Below are 21699 nucleotides of genomic sequence, written 5' to 3' on the forward strand. Positions count from 1 at the left end.
ATAAGACAATAAGGGTGGGACCCAACTGGTGAAAGTAACTTTAAAAGAAAAAAATATTTAGTTTTATCATTTGGATGAGTATCTATTGATTTTCATATTTGTTTCTGAGCATACATAATGTTCTAAAGTTATCCTTCAAATATCACAATATGCCTAATACATATTAACATGCCAGATTTTTTTAAAAAGTGGGGTAATACCTTAATTAAAATACACACACACACACACACACACGCCACACACACGCGCGCAGACACACACACACACACATTCACACAAACACCTGTGTATGTGTTTCATCAGATAACCATTAATTATATAATGTAGAATTTAAAAAATAAGTCAGGATGTCTCAAAATAATATAGGACCATGTTCATGTGAAGTATAATTCTGTAATAAAATTAGATAATTGTTCAAACATTTATAGCTAATTAGGATTGAGAAAGAAGCAAATCCAAATTTGGGGAAAAATACTTGTGTTCTTTTGTTAGTAGCCTTTCAATGTGATATTCAGATTTTAAAGGGCACAGCAGAAACTACCTCATGTAGATAATTTTACTCTTGAAATTTTCTACATCGTGGAATTGCCTCACTTTGAAAAGATTGTGCACTTACAAGAGCATATTAACATTGATATGATTTGACCAAACTAGAGGTCTACGTTCACTAGATGGAATTCTAGAAGACTACTCTGTGTGTATTTGTGTATCCACACACATGCATGTAAGGGTGTTTAATGAGGCTTTATATCAATGTAAAAAAATATATACAATGAGACTCCTATGCCTCTCTTCAGTGATACAGTGTTGTCAGATTTAATGTAATAAGGTTAAATTAAATTATTATACTTTTGTTCTGATGTGTGTGCATGCATATATTTAATATATATTTTATATTATGTAAATATGATATATAAATATATCAGACATATTATATATTTAAGATATATATTTATCTTATATAAGTATATAAATAGATATCGACCTATGCTTCCCAATTGTACTGCTACCATTGAGTAACTTCAGTGCACCCCACATTAAAAATCTTTCAAACTAACAGAAAGCCTTAACTTTTTACATGCCATGAACCTTTTCAGCAGTCTGGGGAAAACCAGTGAGCCAAACCTTTTTTACAATATTGGTTTATAATGTCAAAAATAAAATACATAGGATTATCAAGGATATCGATTACATTGAAATACAATTAGCAAAATATATTAAAAACCAAGCTTATATGCTTATTTATTCATGCATATAATGACAAGAGCTAGTGATATGCCTAAAGTTTATCGCAGTGGTAAACATAGATGGAACTTTGAGATACTGGGGACAATTGTGATGTGATATGAAAATATCTGTCATGTCTATTGTTGACAATGTCACAGGTACTGCTAATACTGCTGTGAAGCGTTTCCTCCATTCAAAGTGGAAAGAAATGCTTCACTTCATTTAGCATTCCTTTAAAAAAGGGATTTGTGGATTTCTGAAGCTCCCTGCTACACCTCTCAGAGTGTTAACATTAAAAATGAAAATAATGAACTAAGAAGTGGATTAGGCCTTCCAAGAGACTTACATGATATACAAATAAATATGAGTATGTCTCAGTATATATTAATATGTGAAGGAATAGAATACTGGAAGTATAATATATTAGCCATTCAGAATGATTATCTGTAAGTGTTGGGATTCTATTGCTTTTTCAAGATGTCTTCTTCAGACATTCTTTGTTTTTTCTTTCGATTGAGTTGAAATTGACGTCACATACAGTGAAAAGTTTCAAAGCATACAAGTCGGTCGCATTTAGTGCATTCCCAATGTTGTGCAAACAGCGACTCCCTCGAGTTTCAAGACTTTTCATCACCTCTGAGAAATATCGCCTACCCATTATGTAATCCTTCCCTCCCCAGGAGCCCCTCCCCTTCAACTCCTGGCAATCATTAATCTGCTTTCTATCTCTATGGATTTGCTTATTCAGGATATTTCATATAAAATGAACCACATAATATGTGATCTTTTGTGTCTGGCTTCTTTCACTTAGCATAATGTTTCTGAGGTTCATCCAAATTGTGGCATGTGTCAGGACTTCATTCCTTCTTAGGGTGGAATAATATTTCATTATATGTGTACACCATAATTTGTTTATCCATTCATCCATTGATGGACATGTGGGTTATTTCCACCTTTTTGGCCATTACAAATACTGATCTTATGAACATTTATGCTCAAGTTTCTGTGTGAACATATATTTTCATTTCTCTTGGGGGTATACCCAGGAGTGGGATTTCTGGTTCATATAGTAATTCTATGTTGAACTTTTCAAAATACTGCCCAACTGTTTTCTACAGGGGTTGCACCATTTTATATTCCCACCTTGGGAAACCTTGTTCTTTTTCATTTCCTTTTTTTAAAATTATAGGTATCCTTGTAAGTTAAAGTGATACCTCATTGTGATTTTGATTTGCATTTCCCTGATAGCTAATGATGTTGAAATCTTTGTATGTGCTTGTCAATCATTCGTATAGCTTCTTTAAAGAAATATTTATTCGGGTTCTTTTTCCTTTTTAAAATTGGGCTGCTTGTCTTTTTGTTTTGTTTTAAGAGTTCTTTTAATATTCTGGATATTAAACCTTTATCAAATATAATTTGAAAATAATTTTCCCCATTCTACAGGCTGTCTTTTCACATTCTTTTTTATTTTTAAGATTTTATTTATTTATTTGTCAGAGAAAGAGAGAGAGCACAAGCAGAGGAGCAGTAGGCAGAGGGAGAAGCAGGCTCTCTGCTGAGCAAGGAGCCAATGAGGGACTCGACCTCATGACCTGAGCCAAAGGCAAATACTTAACCGACTGAACCACCGATGAGTCACTATCTTTTCACATTCTTGATAATGTCCTTTGATGCACAAAAGTTTTAATTTTAATGAAGTCTCATTTATTATTTTTCATTTGTTGCTGTAGTTTTTTTTTATTAGAGCAACCATGTGGCATGTGTGTATGTAGGTGTGTATGCATACACACATATATGCTTACATGTATGCATATATATTTGTACATGTATATATACATATATGGTTATAGAGAGGCACATATATTTGTATATGTATATACATACATATGTATGCAGATATATGTGTTAATATATTAACATATATATAATTAATGAAAATAATAAATAAAATTAATAAAAATAAAGCCAATATTCTCTCATAAGGAATGTCTTACCTCTTTCCTGCAACATTGTGTTAAGTGTCATCACCATCTTCATCATCATCATCACCACCACCATGAGGAAACTAAGGCTCTGATCAATTTAATTTAGTGATTTGCCGAACAGTGAACAAATGAATAGAGGCAGAATCTATTGTCTCTAAATATTAGGCAATAACATCCATTTGATACATTAGGAGTGAATAATGAGTTATTAACATAAACTGCTGTGGTAATATATTAAGGATCTGTAATAAGTACAGATAATATTTATCAAGTGTTAACTGTGGAGAAGAGATGGTGAGTCTTTGAGGAATTCAAAGTGAACTGAGATAATAGAGATTGGAGAGAGTAGAACAAGGATTCAAATGTAGCAGTCTGAATCCCAGGGTTCATGATCCTAACCGCCCTGGATGCTAATTCCCACTTGAGACATTAAACGTTGATAACTGAGCAAATATTTAGTAGTTAACCTGCAAACAAAGTTCATCTACACAAATGTGTAAATACACATGTACATACCCATGCACATACACACACACAGTATCACATGAATCAAAATCTCAAATTACAGTGTAGCTGTGATAACAGGGCCAAAGAGGAAGAATTCAAAAAATAGGCAGCAAACTGAGAATACGTGTTGAGTAATAACACCAGTAATTATTATAATAAAGAAGAAAAGGGCTTGGAAAAGGTGATGTAGGAAAAATCCCATCCTGTGCTTTAATGTACCCTATTTTTCTTTTCTAAAAACAATCATCCCAAGAGGGTTCCATCTGTAATCTCCCACAACAAAATAACGTGGCTTTGAGAAAATAACATACTGGGAAGACAATTACTTGCGGATGCTGCATACCCAAAATCTACCTTTGACACGCACATAATGAAGGTCATCCTCTGGTTGTGCTGACAAGGCACCTGTACCTACAGAGGGGTGACCTTGATGAGAAAATCAAGCAAAGCTGTCCTTCAGAATGGTGTGGTTGGTAACCAGAGGAACTAAAAATTTTTTATTTTATACAGTATATACTACAAATAAAGGCAACAAGATAATACTTGTGGCCTGGAAAATGACTTCTCCAGGTAGTGACCTTGTGTGATATTTTGGCATAGCAAAATAAGAATTTAATCACATGATTCTATTCTCTTGGGTAAAATTTGACTGCACATTTCTGAGAAGCTGTGTCTAGCATTAATCTATATATCCCTCACCCTAAACAATTAAAGCAAACTCCAATCTATAGTAGAGGATTAAATGCTAGATTTTCTAAAAATATGACCTATTATATGGCTATTACTCGGCAAAAACCTTATCTTACCTTTCTTAATAGTTTTATTTTTAAAATTTTCTTTTTAAGACTATGTATTTTAAAGCCACAAAAGAATAAATGCTTCATTTACATGGTACCATATAGACTAAATAATTTTCTAACTAACTGGTACTAATTGCAGTAAGAAAATAAAATTAAGAGAGAAAATTCAACACCTGTGGCAAAAATAACTCTGGAATGTATTTTTCTTCTTCCTGACTTCCTTAATTTCATATGCAGAGGCTTTGTTCCAATGGTCTGTTTATAAGAGAGTTGTTTTAAAATGCAGAATTTGTTTTCCCACAGAAACCAAGTCATGACCAGAGGCTAGGTCCTCAGGCCAGGCTACTGGAGTGAAGCTTCCTGCTCAAGGTCACACAGCTCACATTACCTGAGCAGAAACAGGAAGAAATGAATAAAAATAGACTCACATGGATCCTGAGTTCTACCCAGTTATTGGCCAAAGACTTTGGTTCCCCTTAAACTCCAGGCTGTCAGCCGCTGCTTAGATTTCCTGAGGACCACAACCCCACCATAGATGTAATACCTTTCAATAGTCTTCCTGAAGTAAGGAGTGCCCCCCTCCCAGGTAGGAGGTGTGGGAAATGGACTGGCAGCTGCCCATAACCTGTGCAGGCACATCTAAGAGCTTCCTAAACAGGGGAAACCATTTCAGCATCTCCAGGGGCTCAGGAAAGACTGTCTGAAGCAGTGATTCACAGGTTCGCCTCTCCTTCCTTTCCATCAGCTATTGCTACTGTTGTCGGGAGTGCCTGCCAATAACAGTCTCCTTCCTTGCCATCTGCTGTTTCAAATCTGTCATCTGAGAAATCAGATGCCCAGAACTGTGGGTAAACTGAGAGCCAAGCTCTGAGAGATAGCCCGAGGCCCTCTCCTTCAGGAGAGCATTAGCAGCCATTTCTTTTCTTCTCAGAGCTTTCCTTATCTAATTCCCTGTTTGACAGTCTCAAAAAGATGACCTCCATCTACAAGAAGTATTCCTGTGTACAATGCGGAGAACAAACCAGAAAGACACATGCATCCTAGTGAGGGCACCTTCTACCTAACCTGGGCGCCTTCAGACTCAAAAACATCTCCTCACTAGCAAACTGGGTATAACTATACAGTCAGGATGGTGTAACGGATTAAAAATTGTACACTGCTGTAGTATGACTTATTATGAAAATCATGATCTTTAGAAAGAACTGCCATCCTTCTTAGAAGTCTGTAAAGCATACTGCAGGGCAAACCCAGCCAGCTCCCTGCTTTTGTAAATAAAGTTTTATTGAAACACAGCCTCACTAACTCCTTTCTATATTATCTATGGCTTCTCCTGTGCCACGAAGGGCAGAGCTCCGTAGCTGCAAAAGAGATCACGTGGCCTGCAAAGCTTAAAAACTTTAGTCTCCAGTTCTTTATAGAAGAAGTTTTTCTGATCTATCTTATCAAGAGTTTCATTTCAAGCAAGTAAGGTTTCATTTTTACATACACACACGTATGCGTGCACACACACAAACCACACACACAAATTGCTTAATATGGCATATTTCACAACGCAGGTCCTAAGCTTAACAGAAGACCTTCAGTATTAACAACTGTTATATCAGTAACACATGAGAAATTCATTACATGAGTTTTCTGCTATGTAAATCTGGCAGAGTGAACAGAAAAGTCCTCAGAATTATTTTAAATTCAATTCTTAAAAGAATAATGAGCTCAGAGCTGAGATTTATTTCTGGTGTGTATTTTAGGGGGGAAAAAATCAGTATTACATTATCCCTATTGTGTCTCAACAGCAAGGAGGGTGACAAAGCTGCCCAAAGTTGTCAGTGCCAAACACATTGCGGGAACTCAAATATTAATCAAAATGACATCTCCAATTTTTTCCCTTCCTAATCAGGCCTAGACATCATGGGACATCCGGCAAATCAATAAGAGAAACTAGATGCCCTCATCATTCCCAACCTGGCAGTGCTGCATTTTTAGCCGAAGACGAAGGCCTTTGCTGTTACATAAATACTTCTCTGCTTTGATTGTCCACCTCTCCCAGGAGAGGAACATGCCCACCAGTGACCCCAGACTTTATGCTAGCATGCATCTGACCGTGCCACCTGTCACCATGAGAAACACTTCCTACAACTTCAAGATAAAATAGGCAAGGGGGTACGTGGCTCTAGAATATGCTGTACATTCTACCCAAAAGAATAAAAAAATGAGTAAATAAATCTCATCAATAAAGTGAAAACGGGGTGCTTTAAAGTGTGGTGGAAAACTGATGAAGTCTCCTATCTTCCACACTCGGAGAAGGTGGCGCAGGGACTGACTTATACCCTAATCCCCCACCTTGAAGCAAAGCGGGGTTTCTGGCACAATTGAGAATTAATTGCTTTTTAGCTTCATTTTCCTTCCTTCGCCTTTTCTTTCTAGGCTCCTTTCCCACAAATCGGGATCCCACTCACTCCTCCTGTTTTCTCTGTATGAGCTCTGGGGTTGCTCTGGTGCTAAAAGATGCCTTTGTGTCAACTTATCCCTCCTTCAGATATTTAGAGGAAGCAGAGTACTGGAGAAACAGAGCAGGGAGTGGGTCTGTTCACATATGGATTGAGGTTTGAACCTTCTAGCAAAGCTAAAAGGAAAAACCCCAGAAAAATTGCTTGGAGTAGAAAATCCACAGACTCATACCCGAGGAAATGAGGCAGGTCACATGAACTCTAGAAATCCTAGGGTAGACTTGGAGGAGAAAGTAAGGCTCTACCTACAGGTGGCCAGCCATGATCTAAGAGCCACAACATGGGCCAATATTAAGGTCAACTCATTCGAACTGAGTCTACTAAGGTCCAAGAAAATTAGTCTTCATTCATTCATTCATTTATTGGTCCACGTGTCAGGTACGTCAGGGAGCAAGACATGCTAGAGCCTCACAGCCTCTTTTCAGTCCAATCGTTTTGGTCTTTGTTGGTATTTTTCCTCTAACTGTATGAAACTACAAATGGAAAAGACTTTCCCACTTTTACAAGAAGAGGATAAAACCAAAATCTAGCACAGTAAATGAGATGGAAGTATCTTAGCCAGATGAAATCCAACTAGGGCAAAAGAAAGTGGTTCATTCAATTTCAAACAAAATTGGAATTGCAGGGGCGCCTGGGTGGCTCAGTGGTTTAGGCCTCTGCTTTTGGCTCAGGTCATGATCTCAGGGTCCTGGGATCGAGCCCCACATCGGGCTCTCTTCTCGGCGGGGAGCCTGCTTCCTCCTCTCTCTCTGCCTGCCTCTCTGCCTACTTGTGATCTCTGTCTGTCAAATAAATAATAAAAATCTTAAAAAAAAAAATGGAATTGCAGAGGTTAATGGCAACCCAAAACAAAGCAAACTAAATCTAAGCAGCGGCTGACAGACACAAACTAAAAGGAACAGCATAAATTTATCCAAACAGGATAAGCATGGTAAATGATGAGGGAAGCCAGGGTATCAGCCATGGGCATAGTGTTGTGGGGGCTCAAGTAAAATTGTTAATGGGATGACGTTTTGAAAAACTGAAGAGCCACATCACAAATGGGAAGGCATTTCCATAATTATTAGTAATATTTTCACCATTTTAAGTTCCATCTTAGGTTGAAGTAAGGTTGTTTATAAAGTATTAATGTAGATGACCATGAGATAAACAACCTCACAGCCTCATTTGAAATAAATATTTTATATTTAGCACTAAATGTGGACACATTTGATATGAAAATTCTAAAAAAACACTTTCTTATAGGAAAAAATATGTAGAACCAGCCATAGAAGATCCCTGAGTTTAAGTATGATGTGTTCATAATGGCCGGGATATCAATTATTGGCCATTTGACCACTCCCTCCACCCCTTCCCTGCTCCTCTGCACCTGTTATTGGGCCCCGGGCTAATGCCTAGAACTGAATGTCCTCCCTCTTTGACTACTACTTGGATCAAACTAAGAAAGGTGATTGCAGAAGGACAGAGAAAACTATTTCTTCCAACTCTTTCTTTGTCTCAGTCCTGCATCTTTGGGAGGAGCTGTTACTCTTCCATGACTTCAGAGAGTGACCATTCCTCCATGGTTTCCACTCTCACACGGGGCCACTGACACTATTTTCTCCTCTTGTTGCTTCAGCCCTGGGCAAGTGGTAGGAGCTTCCTGATTCTTCCAGCATCTGGGTGATGGGGGCCTCACTATCCATTCCTTCTCAGTTCCCGAAGTCCTATCCACACCCTTATAAATAGCCCTTTCATTGAAGTCTCCTCATTTGACCCATCTGGGTTAAATTCAATTTTCTGCCATGACCATGGCTGAAACACAATTTTGGCATCTATTTATTGACATAGAAAGATGTCTGGCAGAAAGTAGATTAAAATATTAATAGCAGTTATCTTTAGGAAGTGGGACCGGATTATTGGTTTTTCTTTATTTTTCTCTGTATTTTTCAAATGTTCTATAATATTCGGTTATGGATTGGGGAGTATAAAAAAATGATAAAATTAAAACAAAATGTGGGAATAAATACAGTTTCAAGAAGTACTAGAAGTTGGGGCTCTTAGATGGCTCAGTCGGTTAAGTGTCTGCCTCCGGCTCAGGTCACAATCCCAGGGTCCTGGGATTCGGCCCTGTGTCAGACTCCCTGCTCAGAGGACTCTCCTTCTTCCTCTCCCCCTGCCCCTCCCCACCATTTGTACACTCTTGCTCTCTCTCCCAAATAAATAAACTTAAAAAAAAAAAAAAGTACTGTGTTTTGGCTTCCCTCCTTTACTGCCCACCCCACCAAAAACTATGTAAGTAAAAAGATGCATGGGCTGAAATGTGTCCTGATGGGAAAATGGAACTGTAAACACTTGTCAGTTCTCAGCTATTTCTTTATTCTCACTAGATTCTACTTTCTAGGAAAAAAATGCTTGATTACCAAGCCTTCACAATTTCACAATTGAAAACAATGCAACAGCACACATTTACCTGTTCTACAGGCTTAGATTTCACAAGAAGAAGTCAAGATTTTGCTGTGTTCTTTGATCATATTAATAATAGTTTACTATTATTAAAGGTATAGCACCTATAGGTACTGTTTACAAGCATGGTCAGTATTAGTTAATTTAATTCTGACAGGAAGGTGGTATCATTATTCCCATTTTATAGATGAAGAGATGGACATGCTGTGAAGTCAAGTTGCTTGCCTGAGGCCAGTCTTTGTTAGCAGGTCCTGGAAACAAGCCCAGGCTTTAGAGCTCATTTTATCTATTATACTCAAGTGTCACTCAGGTTGATAGATTAACTAAGAATTCTAAAACTCTCCTAATTTTGTGCACATTTTGCAAAGAAAGATGGGACCCTCAGATTGGTTCACTGCTTATTAGCAATGTAATCTTGTGCACCTACAAATCAGTTACAAATTCCTCATCAATAAGATGGGGAATAAAGTCTCCTCCACCACCCTAGCAGTTGTGATAATCTAATGGGAAATGAACATGGGAGGCCATCTAAGCTGTAAAGCAAGGTACAAATGTAAGGCAGAATTACACTGTACCCTCCATCCACCAGCACATTAATACACCAAAGTCAAATGTAAGAAAATAGCAATTATTTTGGTGAAGTATGACTCTAAACTAGCATACTATAAACAATCCAGTCTGTTAATAATATCCAACATAAAACCACCACTAATTAATCAATAAAAATCATGCAATGGGTTCAGTAAAATGTACTCTTAGGTGCACTCCCGACTCACATTCATTAATTACCTTGCTGTATTTGATAAGTTCCAAGCATCTGCCTGAAATGTGTTACTCTCAATCTTAAGTTATAGAGTAAAACTTTTTTGAAAACCTTAAGGTTCACACTGTACATTGTCTACACTATGACATCAAAAGTTCAATTGAGCCACTCAGTTTTCAGTTTCCCTGACTCAACTTTTTGGAGTTTGGTAATTAATTATATTCCATTATTACTGATCATCAATTAGCTCAAAATGTTGCTGAGATGGTGAGTATGCTGAAGAAGGCAGAATTTAATGATAATTTGAGACTGGTAGGACACTAAATTTCTCTCTTGTTAATAATTAACGTAGATAACTTATGTTTTTATTTATAGCTTCCAGAAATATCCGGCTCATTCCTGCACACTGCTCTGTCAGCGAACCATCAGTTGGTCAAGATCTGACTTGGGCTGTTGTGTTTTGTTTTCCACACACACCTTCAACCGAAGCCATTAAATGCAGCCCAACCAAAGGTTAAAACAGAGTTCTCTGGAACCCTCTGCCTAGCCAAATGCTTTGATGCATAAGTATAGAAAGAATGAAAGGGGTAAAATTCCAATTTACCTGTTTCAATTTCCCAGATGTAAACGGAGTCATCTGCACATCCAACAATTAAAAAATTCTCAACTGGGTGCCATTTTATCAGCCTCACAGGGAAAAGGTGCTTGCGGGCATGAAGGAGACACTTCTTTCCCTCAAGGTGAAGGAGAGCCACGGAATGGTCACTGCACACACAGCAAATTACCTGATCAGTTCTTAGCTGTTGGGGGAAAAAAAAAAAAACACAAAATTGGCATTATTTGTAAGTAAATAATCAAATGCTTTCCTTAACACTAAGTCTGATTTTTTCCCCCTAGTAACATAAAAATATTTTGTTTAAACAGCATTTACAAAAGGACATTTTTGCTTTCTACAGGATCTCTTCACAGAACACTGTGAACACGAGCTTTAAATACAGCGTAGATTTGAAATTCAACAACTTATTAGGAAAAGTCAAGAGACAACAAGTGAAAAAGGAGAATTCCAAGCCAAATCTACTTATAAGATAAATGAAGGACTTCACCGTCACTCAGCAAATTCAGGCAGTGAGGCAGCCATCGGAAATAATGCAGAATAAAATAAACCCCAGAACTAATTTGTTGCCACAAAAAGAAGCTATTTGTAGACACAAGCTTAGGCCCAAGGGTATCATGAGCTGATATTTTCCACTTAGAGCCTCAGAATGTGATTTGGTGCTGTTCCCAGAACTATTCAGATTCTAATCCAAACAGGAAACCCAGTGTAGACACAATCTAAAAGAGGTAAGCATTAGATAGTTCTGACTGAATGCACAGCTTCAAAGATACAAGGACCAAAAATAGGCTCTCAGGACAAAGATTAAGATACTTTTTTAAAAAGTCAGCATGTGGTTACCTTGAACACAGTTTAGGACAAAGACCATCCACGCTGGGTGCTGAGAGGCTAATCTGGGAGGAGTTTACAGGGCAGGTCTGTGCCTCACCAAGAGGACCCTGTGTTAGTCAGCTGGTGAAGGGGGTGGCTGGGGTGGCTGAAGGGAGGAGGGTTGGCTGGGTAGTGGCTTTTCCACCTCTTTGTTTCTTTTCTAACCCCTTCCCTATGTGGATGTTCCTACTTTCACAAAGGCAGTGAGCCAGAATTTCAGCTGCTGTGTTTAAAGCATCAGTTGGGATCCCTTGAGAATCTCCCTGTGCCCATTACTGACCTCTTTCTATGGGGTGCTGGGGAGCAAGTTATTTTTCCTAATTCATTCTAAGAAGACTACAGAAATCCTGAGGGAAGAAAAAAAAATCACAAAATGGCAGGTGTGCTATACGGGGAGCCTGCACTTGTAGAATCGGGCAGATGGCGTTGCCTCCCCATTATTACCTCTTAGAGAACATGCACAACCCACAGCCTCTGGAACAGAAAGCCCAATGTACTTAAGGAAACATATGCATACATACAACTTGTGAACATACACGTAACACGTGAACACAGAACCTACAGCCAGAGGTTGACATATAGTAGAGATCAACACTCGGTCAATCAGATTCTCTTTTCCATGCATTTGAAAACTGAAAAGCTAAAAGAGGTCATAGGTAGAAGCAAGAGAAAGGAGAAATCACAGAAAACAGACTCTTGATGTAGGGACTTGAAGAGTAAGTAACCTTCGTTCCTGAATTTAAGTTCAAATTCCACGGGGCCTTTGCTGTAGTGTTTTGTTTTGTATGTCTAAAATATTGCTTCTTATGCCCTTTCAATAAACTCCTTTTTTATTTGGTTTGGTTTGGAGTTAAGTCATTTATAACCGAGGCAGAAGGAAAATGGGTCAGGATTTAACTATTGTCCTGGAGCTTTGGGGGGGAGAAATGATTTAAAAAATCAGGAATAAAAGACATATCAAAGTATCCCAAATCACCATATGGAAGCCTTTTTTTAAAGGCTGATTTGTTTCATCATTTGTGTTACTGAAGTATTTCTTTCATTATGTCTTATTACAAAAATACAGTGTAAGTTTTCTCTGAGTTTACCTTGCAACTGATTTATTTTTATGTTGCTATTACAGAGAAATACTTTTGACAAGTCAATCAACTGACTGACAAACTCAGGAAAATCAGAAGTTGATTGTTCATATTTTAAACAAAGATGTCAGCTTTGTGGAAGCTGAAATTAAGTTTATATGACATGCGAAAATTATATCTGAAAGTATTTCCTTTTGTCTTGCACAAGGTAGATGCTCAGAAATATGTTAAACAAATGAAAGAGCAAACAAACATCAATTTAAGAAAAAGAAAATATAAACTATTATTATAAAAGTATATTATTCAAGTAAAAGTAAATTATTCAAGACAAATGTTATTTTCTAATTTATAGATTCCTATAAATTTAAATTCTTCTTACACTGTTTATTATTTTTATTAAAATATTATTCAAAAAATAAAAAAGAAAATTCCATTAAGATTAAGATATAAAATTAGGGGGAAAAAAAGTAAAAGAATTAACTGGTTTTTGAAAACACAAAATCTTTGACTGAGAATCAACTTGCTTGCATAAATTATAATAATAGTAATGCATATAAAAATTAGAAAGGAATTCATAAAAATTATCCAGTTGTATTATGCATACATAGAACTTTTTTCTGTGGGAATATGGGTTAATTTCCCCAATTTTTAAAAAACATTCTGTAATGTTATATAACTTCAATTTATGGTATGTTTTACTCTTTGTCTTAACTTACTCTGAAATTATCTGGCGACATCAAAAGACTTGTTACTGGACCAGCTTCCAAAAAGAATTTATGCAAAATTTCTTCAGTAAAGATGTTCCATAAGATGACACATGAGTCCTGGTCCCCAGACACAAGCCAGCTTTGGTCTAATTTTGAAGAGAGACCATGTGGGTAAAGTAATGAAGTAACACTTTGGTGATGGCCTTTGAGAACTTTGTAAGGAAGGGACTCTGGAAAACAATCAAACAGCAACTAATAAAAAAAATGTTGTGCTCAAGAAATAGCGCTAACATTTTCTTTTATAAAATATAAATGCAAAGAAAATATATAAATAATTAAAGCTAGGCAGTTGGTTTAAAAACAAAAACAAAAACGAATGAACAACCCTTGGGCCATCTCAAAAGGCAAGAACATCCTCATAAGCTAGGTCAAGCTTTTGATGAAGACTGGTTGTTCGAAGTCTGCCCATTCTTTAAGGATGTTAGCAAGTTAGCTAGCACCAATGTTAGTTTAGCTAGCAAGTTAACAAGCACCAAAATTAGCTAGCACCAATTCCAGTGCCATCAAACAGCAAAGGCTACTTTAAAAGAACAAACAATTCATACATTTTGCATCTACAAAAATTCATCTCAGGACTTCACTGCTGCCCTTTCAATACACATAACCAAGGCTAGTATAAAAGAAAAGCAAAGTTTCACAGAACACTTTCTGCCTTGAAAATATTAGAGATCACTTTGTTCGATCTCTGTGTTTTACAGAAAAAGTACCGGAGGTGCAGAAAAGTTAAGCAACCGGAATACAAGTGTAAAAAAGCACAGCATAATGTTTGAGAGCAGAGTTCTGCTCTTACATGAATCCAGCTTTGGTCTTCTAGGTATGTCCCTTACCAGGTGGGTCACCATGACAAATTGCTTTTCCCCTCTAAGTCACAGGTACTGTGCATGAAAAACTTGGAATAATAATAGCACTTCACACAAGACTGGTGTGTGGAACTTGGTGGGAATGTGGGCATTGCATACCATACTTGTACTAGAACACAGGGCTACTGATGCCCAGTTCCCATACTGCTTCTTATATTATCATTAGCTAAAACTTAAAAAAAAAAAAAAAGGAAAAGAAAACCATAGACCACAAACCTTTACTCAAATTGAAAAAGAGTCCCAAAGAATCATTATTACTTCCTTTAAAGAATCATTAGTTATTTCTATTCAGAGAGGCACATCCTCACTTTACATCCCTAAGCAAACCAAGATGAATATTAATTAAAATGCTCCAGTCAAATGTACGTTGGTGCTAGTTTTACAGATAAGAAAAAATTGGCCTAGATAAAAAGTACTACAGCCTTAAGCTTTTCACTAACTTTTAATAGCAGCCATTGAGCTGTGTAGCAGTATATGACCTGTCCTCTGTTCTTTGCCATTCACTCCTCTCTCTTAGGTAATCACTGAATATAAGAGAGTAACATTTAGTAAGTAGCCAAAGTAAGCTGAGAACAATAACAAGATGTGTCTTAAAAAGTGAGATTTGGCTTTTACTCTTAAGGACCTTGCAGTCTAGTAGGATCCATGCATTGAAAAATACTAGACGTATCTACACATCCCCAAATCTCAATCGCTTCCTGTACATTCCTTCATTTACATGAGACAACTTACTGCACAACAGTATTTATTTAATAGGTATTCACTGATGCAATGCACAAAAATGTATAAGAGCATATTTACATTTCATTAATAAAAAAATAAAAAATTAGAACAGGAAGATACCATTTTCTCCTAATTGGCAAAAACTAAAAAGTTTAATAGCACATAAAGTTGGCTCAGGTGTGAGGGAAAAAGGCATTTTTGTAGGCTGTTACTGGACACACATATGCAGAAAACAATGTTAGATATATTTTCAAAATTAAAAATACTCATTGTCGATCCAGTAATTCTACTCCTGAGAATTAATACTATAGATATTCCCACATGTATATATGTGCAAAGATGGTAAATTCAGCATTGCCTCCAGTAGCCAAAGACTAGGAAAAAATGAAATACCCATTAACGGAGATGTTTTAAAAATTAAAATTTGATCATTATTAGTTATTTAAAGGGTACTCATAGAGAATGTGGGTGTGGAATATGGAACTCATAGAGAATGTGTTCCAAAATATTTTATTAAGATACGTTTTAGGAGATTTCAGTGAAGTGTATAAACTATGCCTCCATTTGTATAGTATCATTAAAAGAATGCATATTGCTATGTTGGTATATATTTGTCTATGCATAGAAAATTTCAAGGAGGGTATAAAGAAACTTATTAGCAGTTGTCTTTGTTGAAGGGAGCTGGAAGATCAAGGAAGAAGAGAAACATTATTTCTTGTTGTATAACCTTGACTTAAAAAACTAGATGTTTTTACTTAAATATTAAAATATGTACACATTAATTAGCAAATGTCAGCAAATTTTTTAAGCTTGGCAATCTTCTTAGTACAGCTTGTTAAAGTTGAATCTTAAGTAAATTAAATAAATAGGGTTAAATAAAATTCAACGACCTTTTAATAAAGAACCGCCTTCTAGAAGTCCTGCTTTGGCAGCATTCAAAGCCTGTATAATGAAAATTGTCCCGTCTTCACAGCCACATATTAGTTTATCAAGACTTGGAACATACTCTGATGAAGTGACTCCCACTGTTCCAGTCCCAGAGACACGGTCAATAATACTTTGTGACATGATATGATGCTTATCAAAATTATCTTGAAGGGTCCAGGTGGCCGAGATGGGTATTTCTAAAAGGAAAACACACAAAAAAGGGAAATTTGGGTTTATAAACTCAACACTGATTATGAAAATGTTCTCAAGGTATCATCCCTTGGGGGTACCTAGAGGTTCTTTCTCCATCCTAACAGTGACTTGGCCATCCACAGAAGAGGTCTCCCGTCATCTGCCGCCTTTATTCCAAATGCTATTTCACTGGTCGTCTGTCCTTCAAGGAGCCTCAGAAGAATAGGTGTGTATTCATTTTAGGTGCATTCATTTTAGACTTAGGTCAACTGAACAGAACTGAGAAAGTCTTGCAGTGATGTAAAGTGGTGATCCAATGTCACAGGTTCTCTATGTGTCTCAGCAACATTAAGAAGGAAAACTGGGGGTCTCTTAGTTATGTGAGGAAAATGGAAGAAATGTATTCTTTAAATATCAAGAGTATGAATATCACAAAATCATACTAGACCCCCAGGAAATTATCTATTAGTACCAAGAACATGGGTTATCATTTTTGTATACCTTGCCACCCAACCATTTGAACTGGGCCTCATGTAGGCTCAGATAGGGAGAGAAGCTTGGATTCAGGAGCAAAGAGGGCAGGTCAAAGCCAATTTATCTCTCTATGAAAGAGACCCCTGGCCTTGCAGCACACATGCTACAGTGACTGTGAAAACCTAGAGCCCAAACATGAGACAAGCACCGAGTGCTGTCATAGATATCTGTGGTTCTAATTATAAAGAAGATTAAGTAGATGCTTACTTAATTCTGCTGCTGGCAGTGGAACCTATGTGAGAAATCCTAGGCTCACCCTCAGGTGACCTTAGCGGGGGTGTGGTATTATTTTAACTCTTAAAATTGAACTTGTAAGAAACTTCTGCATACATTGTACCAAGTTCTACATCTATTTTTTGATCCATTTCTTATTAACCTAGGACTAACATGAACCATGTTGAAAGCATTTGGGACAAAGACACTAAAAGTTATACCAGTGAATTTGTTAAACAGTGGAAACTTGCACTTAGAAATTCAAGTATTGAGGACCTTGTTTCTGCCGTGCCCCAGTCAAGCATTCACAGACATGACTTAATGATTTGGGGAAAAAGGGAAAAAGAGTAAGAGAGGCTTCCTCAATTTGGGATAGATGGTCTCAGGAGTTTGAAGGTTCTCCACAATAATGTTTACTCGAATAATCTCCATTTTGTATTCTAAGAAAAATTAAAATAAGCAAATGTTAAATGTTTTAGTGGCCATGTTTATATCTGTGCCTATAATTCCAAGCAGCTATAATAATACCAATAGAGAAATTGGTTGAAAATGTATAGGATATGGGCTTGACAAATTCAAAAACGAGTATAGTGTATCAGCCTGTCCTACAGTGATATTGCAAGCATTCATTTCATTTCAGTAAAACATAATTCCTGTGAAGTTGATGTTAATTTGAATTATATTGGTTGTAGTATTGTACAAGATCTTTGAACATCATGTTTTGGGTGCCTCAGTCAGTTAAGCATCCAACTCTTAACTGCTCAGTGGGTTAAGTGCCTGACTCTTGATTTTGGCTCCAGTCATGGTCTCAGGGTCATGAGATCAAGGTCTGAGATCAAGGTCTGAGATGAAGCTCTAGTTGGGCTCTGCACTCGGTGTGGAGCCTGTTTGGGATTCTCCCTCTCTCTCTCTATCAGTCTCCCTCTGCCCCTCCCACTCTCTTTCTAAAAGCAAAAACAAAAAGCGTTTATACCTACCTTTGTGTTGACTCTAATGCATAGCAGTACATGAGAAAATTTGTCTTATTTCTCAAATGAGAAAAACATTGAATTAATTATGAACTCGTTCTCAGAAGACATGAGATTAGAAGTAGATGGGAAATTGCCTTACCTCTAGGAGAACCATCAAACTTGGATACAGGAACATCAGGGATATGCCACAAAGTAATCCTTCCTGAGACTTCTCCAGAGAAAAGTACCTTATAAAAAGGTTCTTTCCGTTCATTCACGTAGCCCATAACAAAGGAAAGACTCTGGTCCAAAAAAAAAAAAAAAAAGTTAGCTTTTTTGTAGAAAAATCATTTAAACATAAAATGACAACCACTGGTTTAACATGGAGGGATAAGACTTCATAGAGTAACAAAACTGTCTCCATTTGTTTCCTGGTCTTTCAAGAATTCTAAGTAACTTAAGTGAAATAATCTCTTACTCAAGACAAAAAGTTTTTATAAAATAGAAGCAAAATCATCAGCTAGACTTCAGATTGTTAATAAGAATATTTAACATTTACTGAACATATTCTGTGTATGTATGACCCATACTGTTAGGGCCTTTCCATCCATTCAGTTACTAATAATCCTTGCAATAATACTGTGAAGTTGGTACTATCATTGTCTCCAGTTCACAGATGAATAAACTGGGAGTGAAGACGTTGATTTACTCAAAGTGATACAGATGGCATCTTGCTTTGAAGCCAGTAATTTTGACTCAAGAGTCCACATCTTCATGACCATATTCTACTGCCCACTAAGGAGGCCTGATTTCTTCATGGCCCCTTGTGTTCCAGTTGTCAATTAAAATAGCAACAACTAATGCTTGTATGGTAATTTTGTCTTATTTTGGCTATTTTTCAGATTTAATATATTTGATTGTAAATACCTAACTAAGTGGGCACACATAAAAATGAGTCCATAACATATAAATAAATAAGTAAACAAAGAAATAATTATTATATTAATATAAATAAATATAGTCATAGTTTATATTAATATATGTTGTATATTTATGCACATAGAATTATAACTTTGCTGAGGCATAGTATGAATAGTGTCGGCTCTAGAGTTCTTGAAGATATGCATTTACTAGTGAAGGAGTCTAGAATCTTTCTAGTAGTTTGGTGCAGTATACATGTCTTTGGGCAGACTTGCATACAAAGATTCTGCACCAGGGATCAAAATGATTAAGTAATAAAAACAAAACAAACCCTTCTTTTGATCTACGTATAAAAGGCACCCTAGAAAGAAAGCCAACTGCTGGTGCTAGAATTAAAGAAGTCTAGGAAAGTGATAGTTCCTAGTCAAAAAATAGGCTTGAAGGTCAGGACTTTGAAGTATTATTGGAAAAATTCTATAATATATCTGTAGAGAATAATAAAGGTCATAACACTGCTCTATTTAATCCTCACAACAAAGCTACAAAGTAAGTAAACATTATTATTACTCCTGTTGTGGAGATAAGAAAACCAAGGCGGGAAGAGGAAAAGAAAGGAATCCAAGACCATGCAAGCAAGAATTGTAATCCTCTATTGTCTACCCAAATGAATGTCCTGCGCAAGAGAAAAGGGTTCCTATGAAATCAGTTCTCTGAATAAATCTTTTTCTTTTTCCTTTTCTTTTCTTTCTTTTTCTTTCTTTCTTTCTTCCTTTTTCTTTCTTTCTTTCCTAATGTCTTTTTTTTTAAGATTCAGAAGGCACTTTGGAATCTTTTACCTCTCAGGCTATCACTTTTGTGGGTGTTAGAAACGCTGTTGATAAAATTTGGGTAAACTGGCTTCTTAGGCGCCCTTGACCTTGAGGAACCTTAGCAATGACTAGTCCAACTCCCTCAGGCTTTTGATATGAGAAAGAAGTTCCAGAGAGGGAGCCCAGTTACTCAGGTTGGTCGCAGGCAGCAGGCATCTGCCTTCCCAGCTCGGGGCACTGCCCCTGTGGCTCACACTCCCGGGCTGTTGTCACCCCCTCTGCCCTCACATGATCACACCCATTCCTTATCACTTCCGCTCTCAACCTTCCCAGAGTTTCTTTCTCCAGTTCTGCTATTCACCTGAAAACCTCTTCAGAGCCCCTTACCATATGAATTCCAATTTTTCATCACAGTACCCCATGCACATCCCAAGAAACACTCATAGTCTGAGAGGGAGTACCTCCAAGAGGTAATAAAATAGTCTTTAAGAGTAAGTTCTCTTGGGGCGCCTGGGTGGCTCAGTGGGTTAAAGCCTCTGCTTTCGGCTCAGGTCATGATCCCATCGTCCTGGGATTGAGCCCCACATCGGGCTCTCTGCTCCTCAGGGAGCCTGCTTCCTCCTCTCTCTCTGTCTGCCTCTCTGCCTACTTGTGATCTCTGTCTGTCAAATAAATAAATAAATCTTAAAAAAAAAAAAAAAAAAAAAAAAGAGTGTGTTCTCTTGAGTTAACTGCCTGGATTCAAATCCCGGTTTAGCACATACTAACTCTATTAAAAGAGCCAATTACTTGATTTAGACAATTCACTTAACCTCTCTGTGTCTCATTCTCCTTAACTGTGAAAGAAGGCTAATAAAAGCACCTATTATATGGGATTGCTGTCAGGATTAATGAGTGGCTAAAGGTGAGGCACTTAGAATGGTGCCATGCCTTTGGTACATACTCAGTGAATATTAACCATTCTTATTACCCACTTTTCAGGACAACCGAGAAACTTGCTCCAAAGTCCCATTGCCAGACTCTGGACAAAACAGGTTCAAATCCTAGGAATTATCCTCTCTGAACATCCGTTTCAGAGTGAGGTCATGGTGGGAATGCATGTAAATGAAGGAGTCTGCTGTTTGACAATAATAAGGCCTCGGACAAAAAGTTACCCAACATCGTTATCGTTGTTATTACTATTAGTTCATGCACCCATATTCCTTTTCTGCAAGCCTCCGCTGTTTCTATCCCAGCTACTCCCACCTCAGCACTGCAGAGTAACTCCATAGTCAAGACCCTGGAAAGCCCAGTACCTCATCTCAACAACCTGGACGCCTGTCATGGGTCTCAGGGATCGTCAGCTGTGGTTTGAAGCTACGGAGACTCTTACAAACTACTGAAAGGAAGGGGAAGTCTCATTTTGTTACTACAAACCCATCAGCAGACAGGTTCCTAGCACCACCAATGTTAACTCTGAAAACCCGTTACTGTCAAACATTGAGATTTAATTCTCTGGTATCATTTCCAAAAGAAGAGTCTGGTTAATACTATATATTTATAGAATCCCCTTTTCTAAGCTCATTGTACTTATCAAACTCAACTCCCCCCACCCCTCCACCAAATTGTTAACCTTCTAACTGCAGGAGAGACTCAGAAGTTTTATATTTAGTGAAACTTGGGGATACTTTGAATAAGGAGAATAATGGCAGACTTCAGTTTCTTGGCTAGACAAAGGGCAAGCAAGGGCAGAAGGATGGGCAGACCAGCTTCTTCTTTTTTTATTTTTTTAAGATTTTTTTTATTTATTTAACAGAGATCACAAGCAGGCAGAGAGGCAGACAGAGAGGAGGGGGACGCAGGCTCCCCACTGAGCAGAGAGCCCGATGCTGGGCTCAATCCCAGGACCCTGAGACCATGACGTACGTAAGCCAAAGGCACAGGCTTTAACCCACTGAGTCACCCAGGAGCCCCCAGACCAGCTTCTTTAAGATTCTGATTATTCTAGTCTCACATTTCATTGGCTTT

General features: G+C 37.4%; 1 protein-coding gene across 3 annotated transcripts in view; it reads right to left on the reverse strand.

Annotated features, from left to right (window-relative positions):
• WDR72 (WD repeat domain 72) overlaps positions 1-21699 on the reverse strand; it is a 216681-nt gene that overhangs the window by 148385 nt on the left and 46597 nt on the right. For all 3 annotated transcript variants that reach the window (XM_059181600.1, XM_059181599.1, XM_059181598.1), the window contains 4 exons: positions 18123-18264; positions 16037-16270; positions 13513-13733; positions 10839-11034 (listed from right to left, as the gene is read on the reverse strand). In XM_059181600.1, coding sequence (XP_059037583.1) covers positions 10839-11034; positions 13513-13733; positions 16037-16270; positions 18123-18264 — 793 coding nt within the window. The remainder of the gene's footprint in view (positions 1-10838; positions 11035-13512; positions 13734-16036; positions 16271-18122; positions 18265-21699) is intronic.

Source organism: Mustela lutreola, chromosome 7 (assembly GCF_030435805.1).
Source record: "Mustela lutreola isolate mMusLut2 chromosome 7, mMusLut2.pri, whole genome shotgun sequence".
NCBI classification, from domain to species: domain Eukaryota; kingdom Metazoa; phylum Chordata; class Mammalia; order Carnivora; family Mustelidae; genus Mustela; species Mustela lutreola.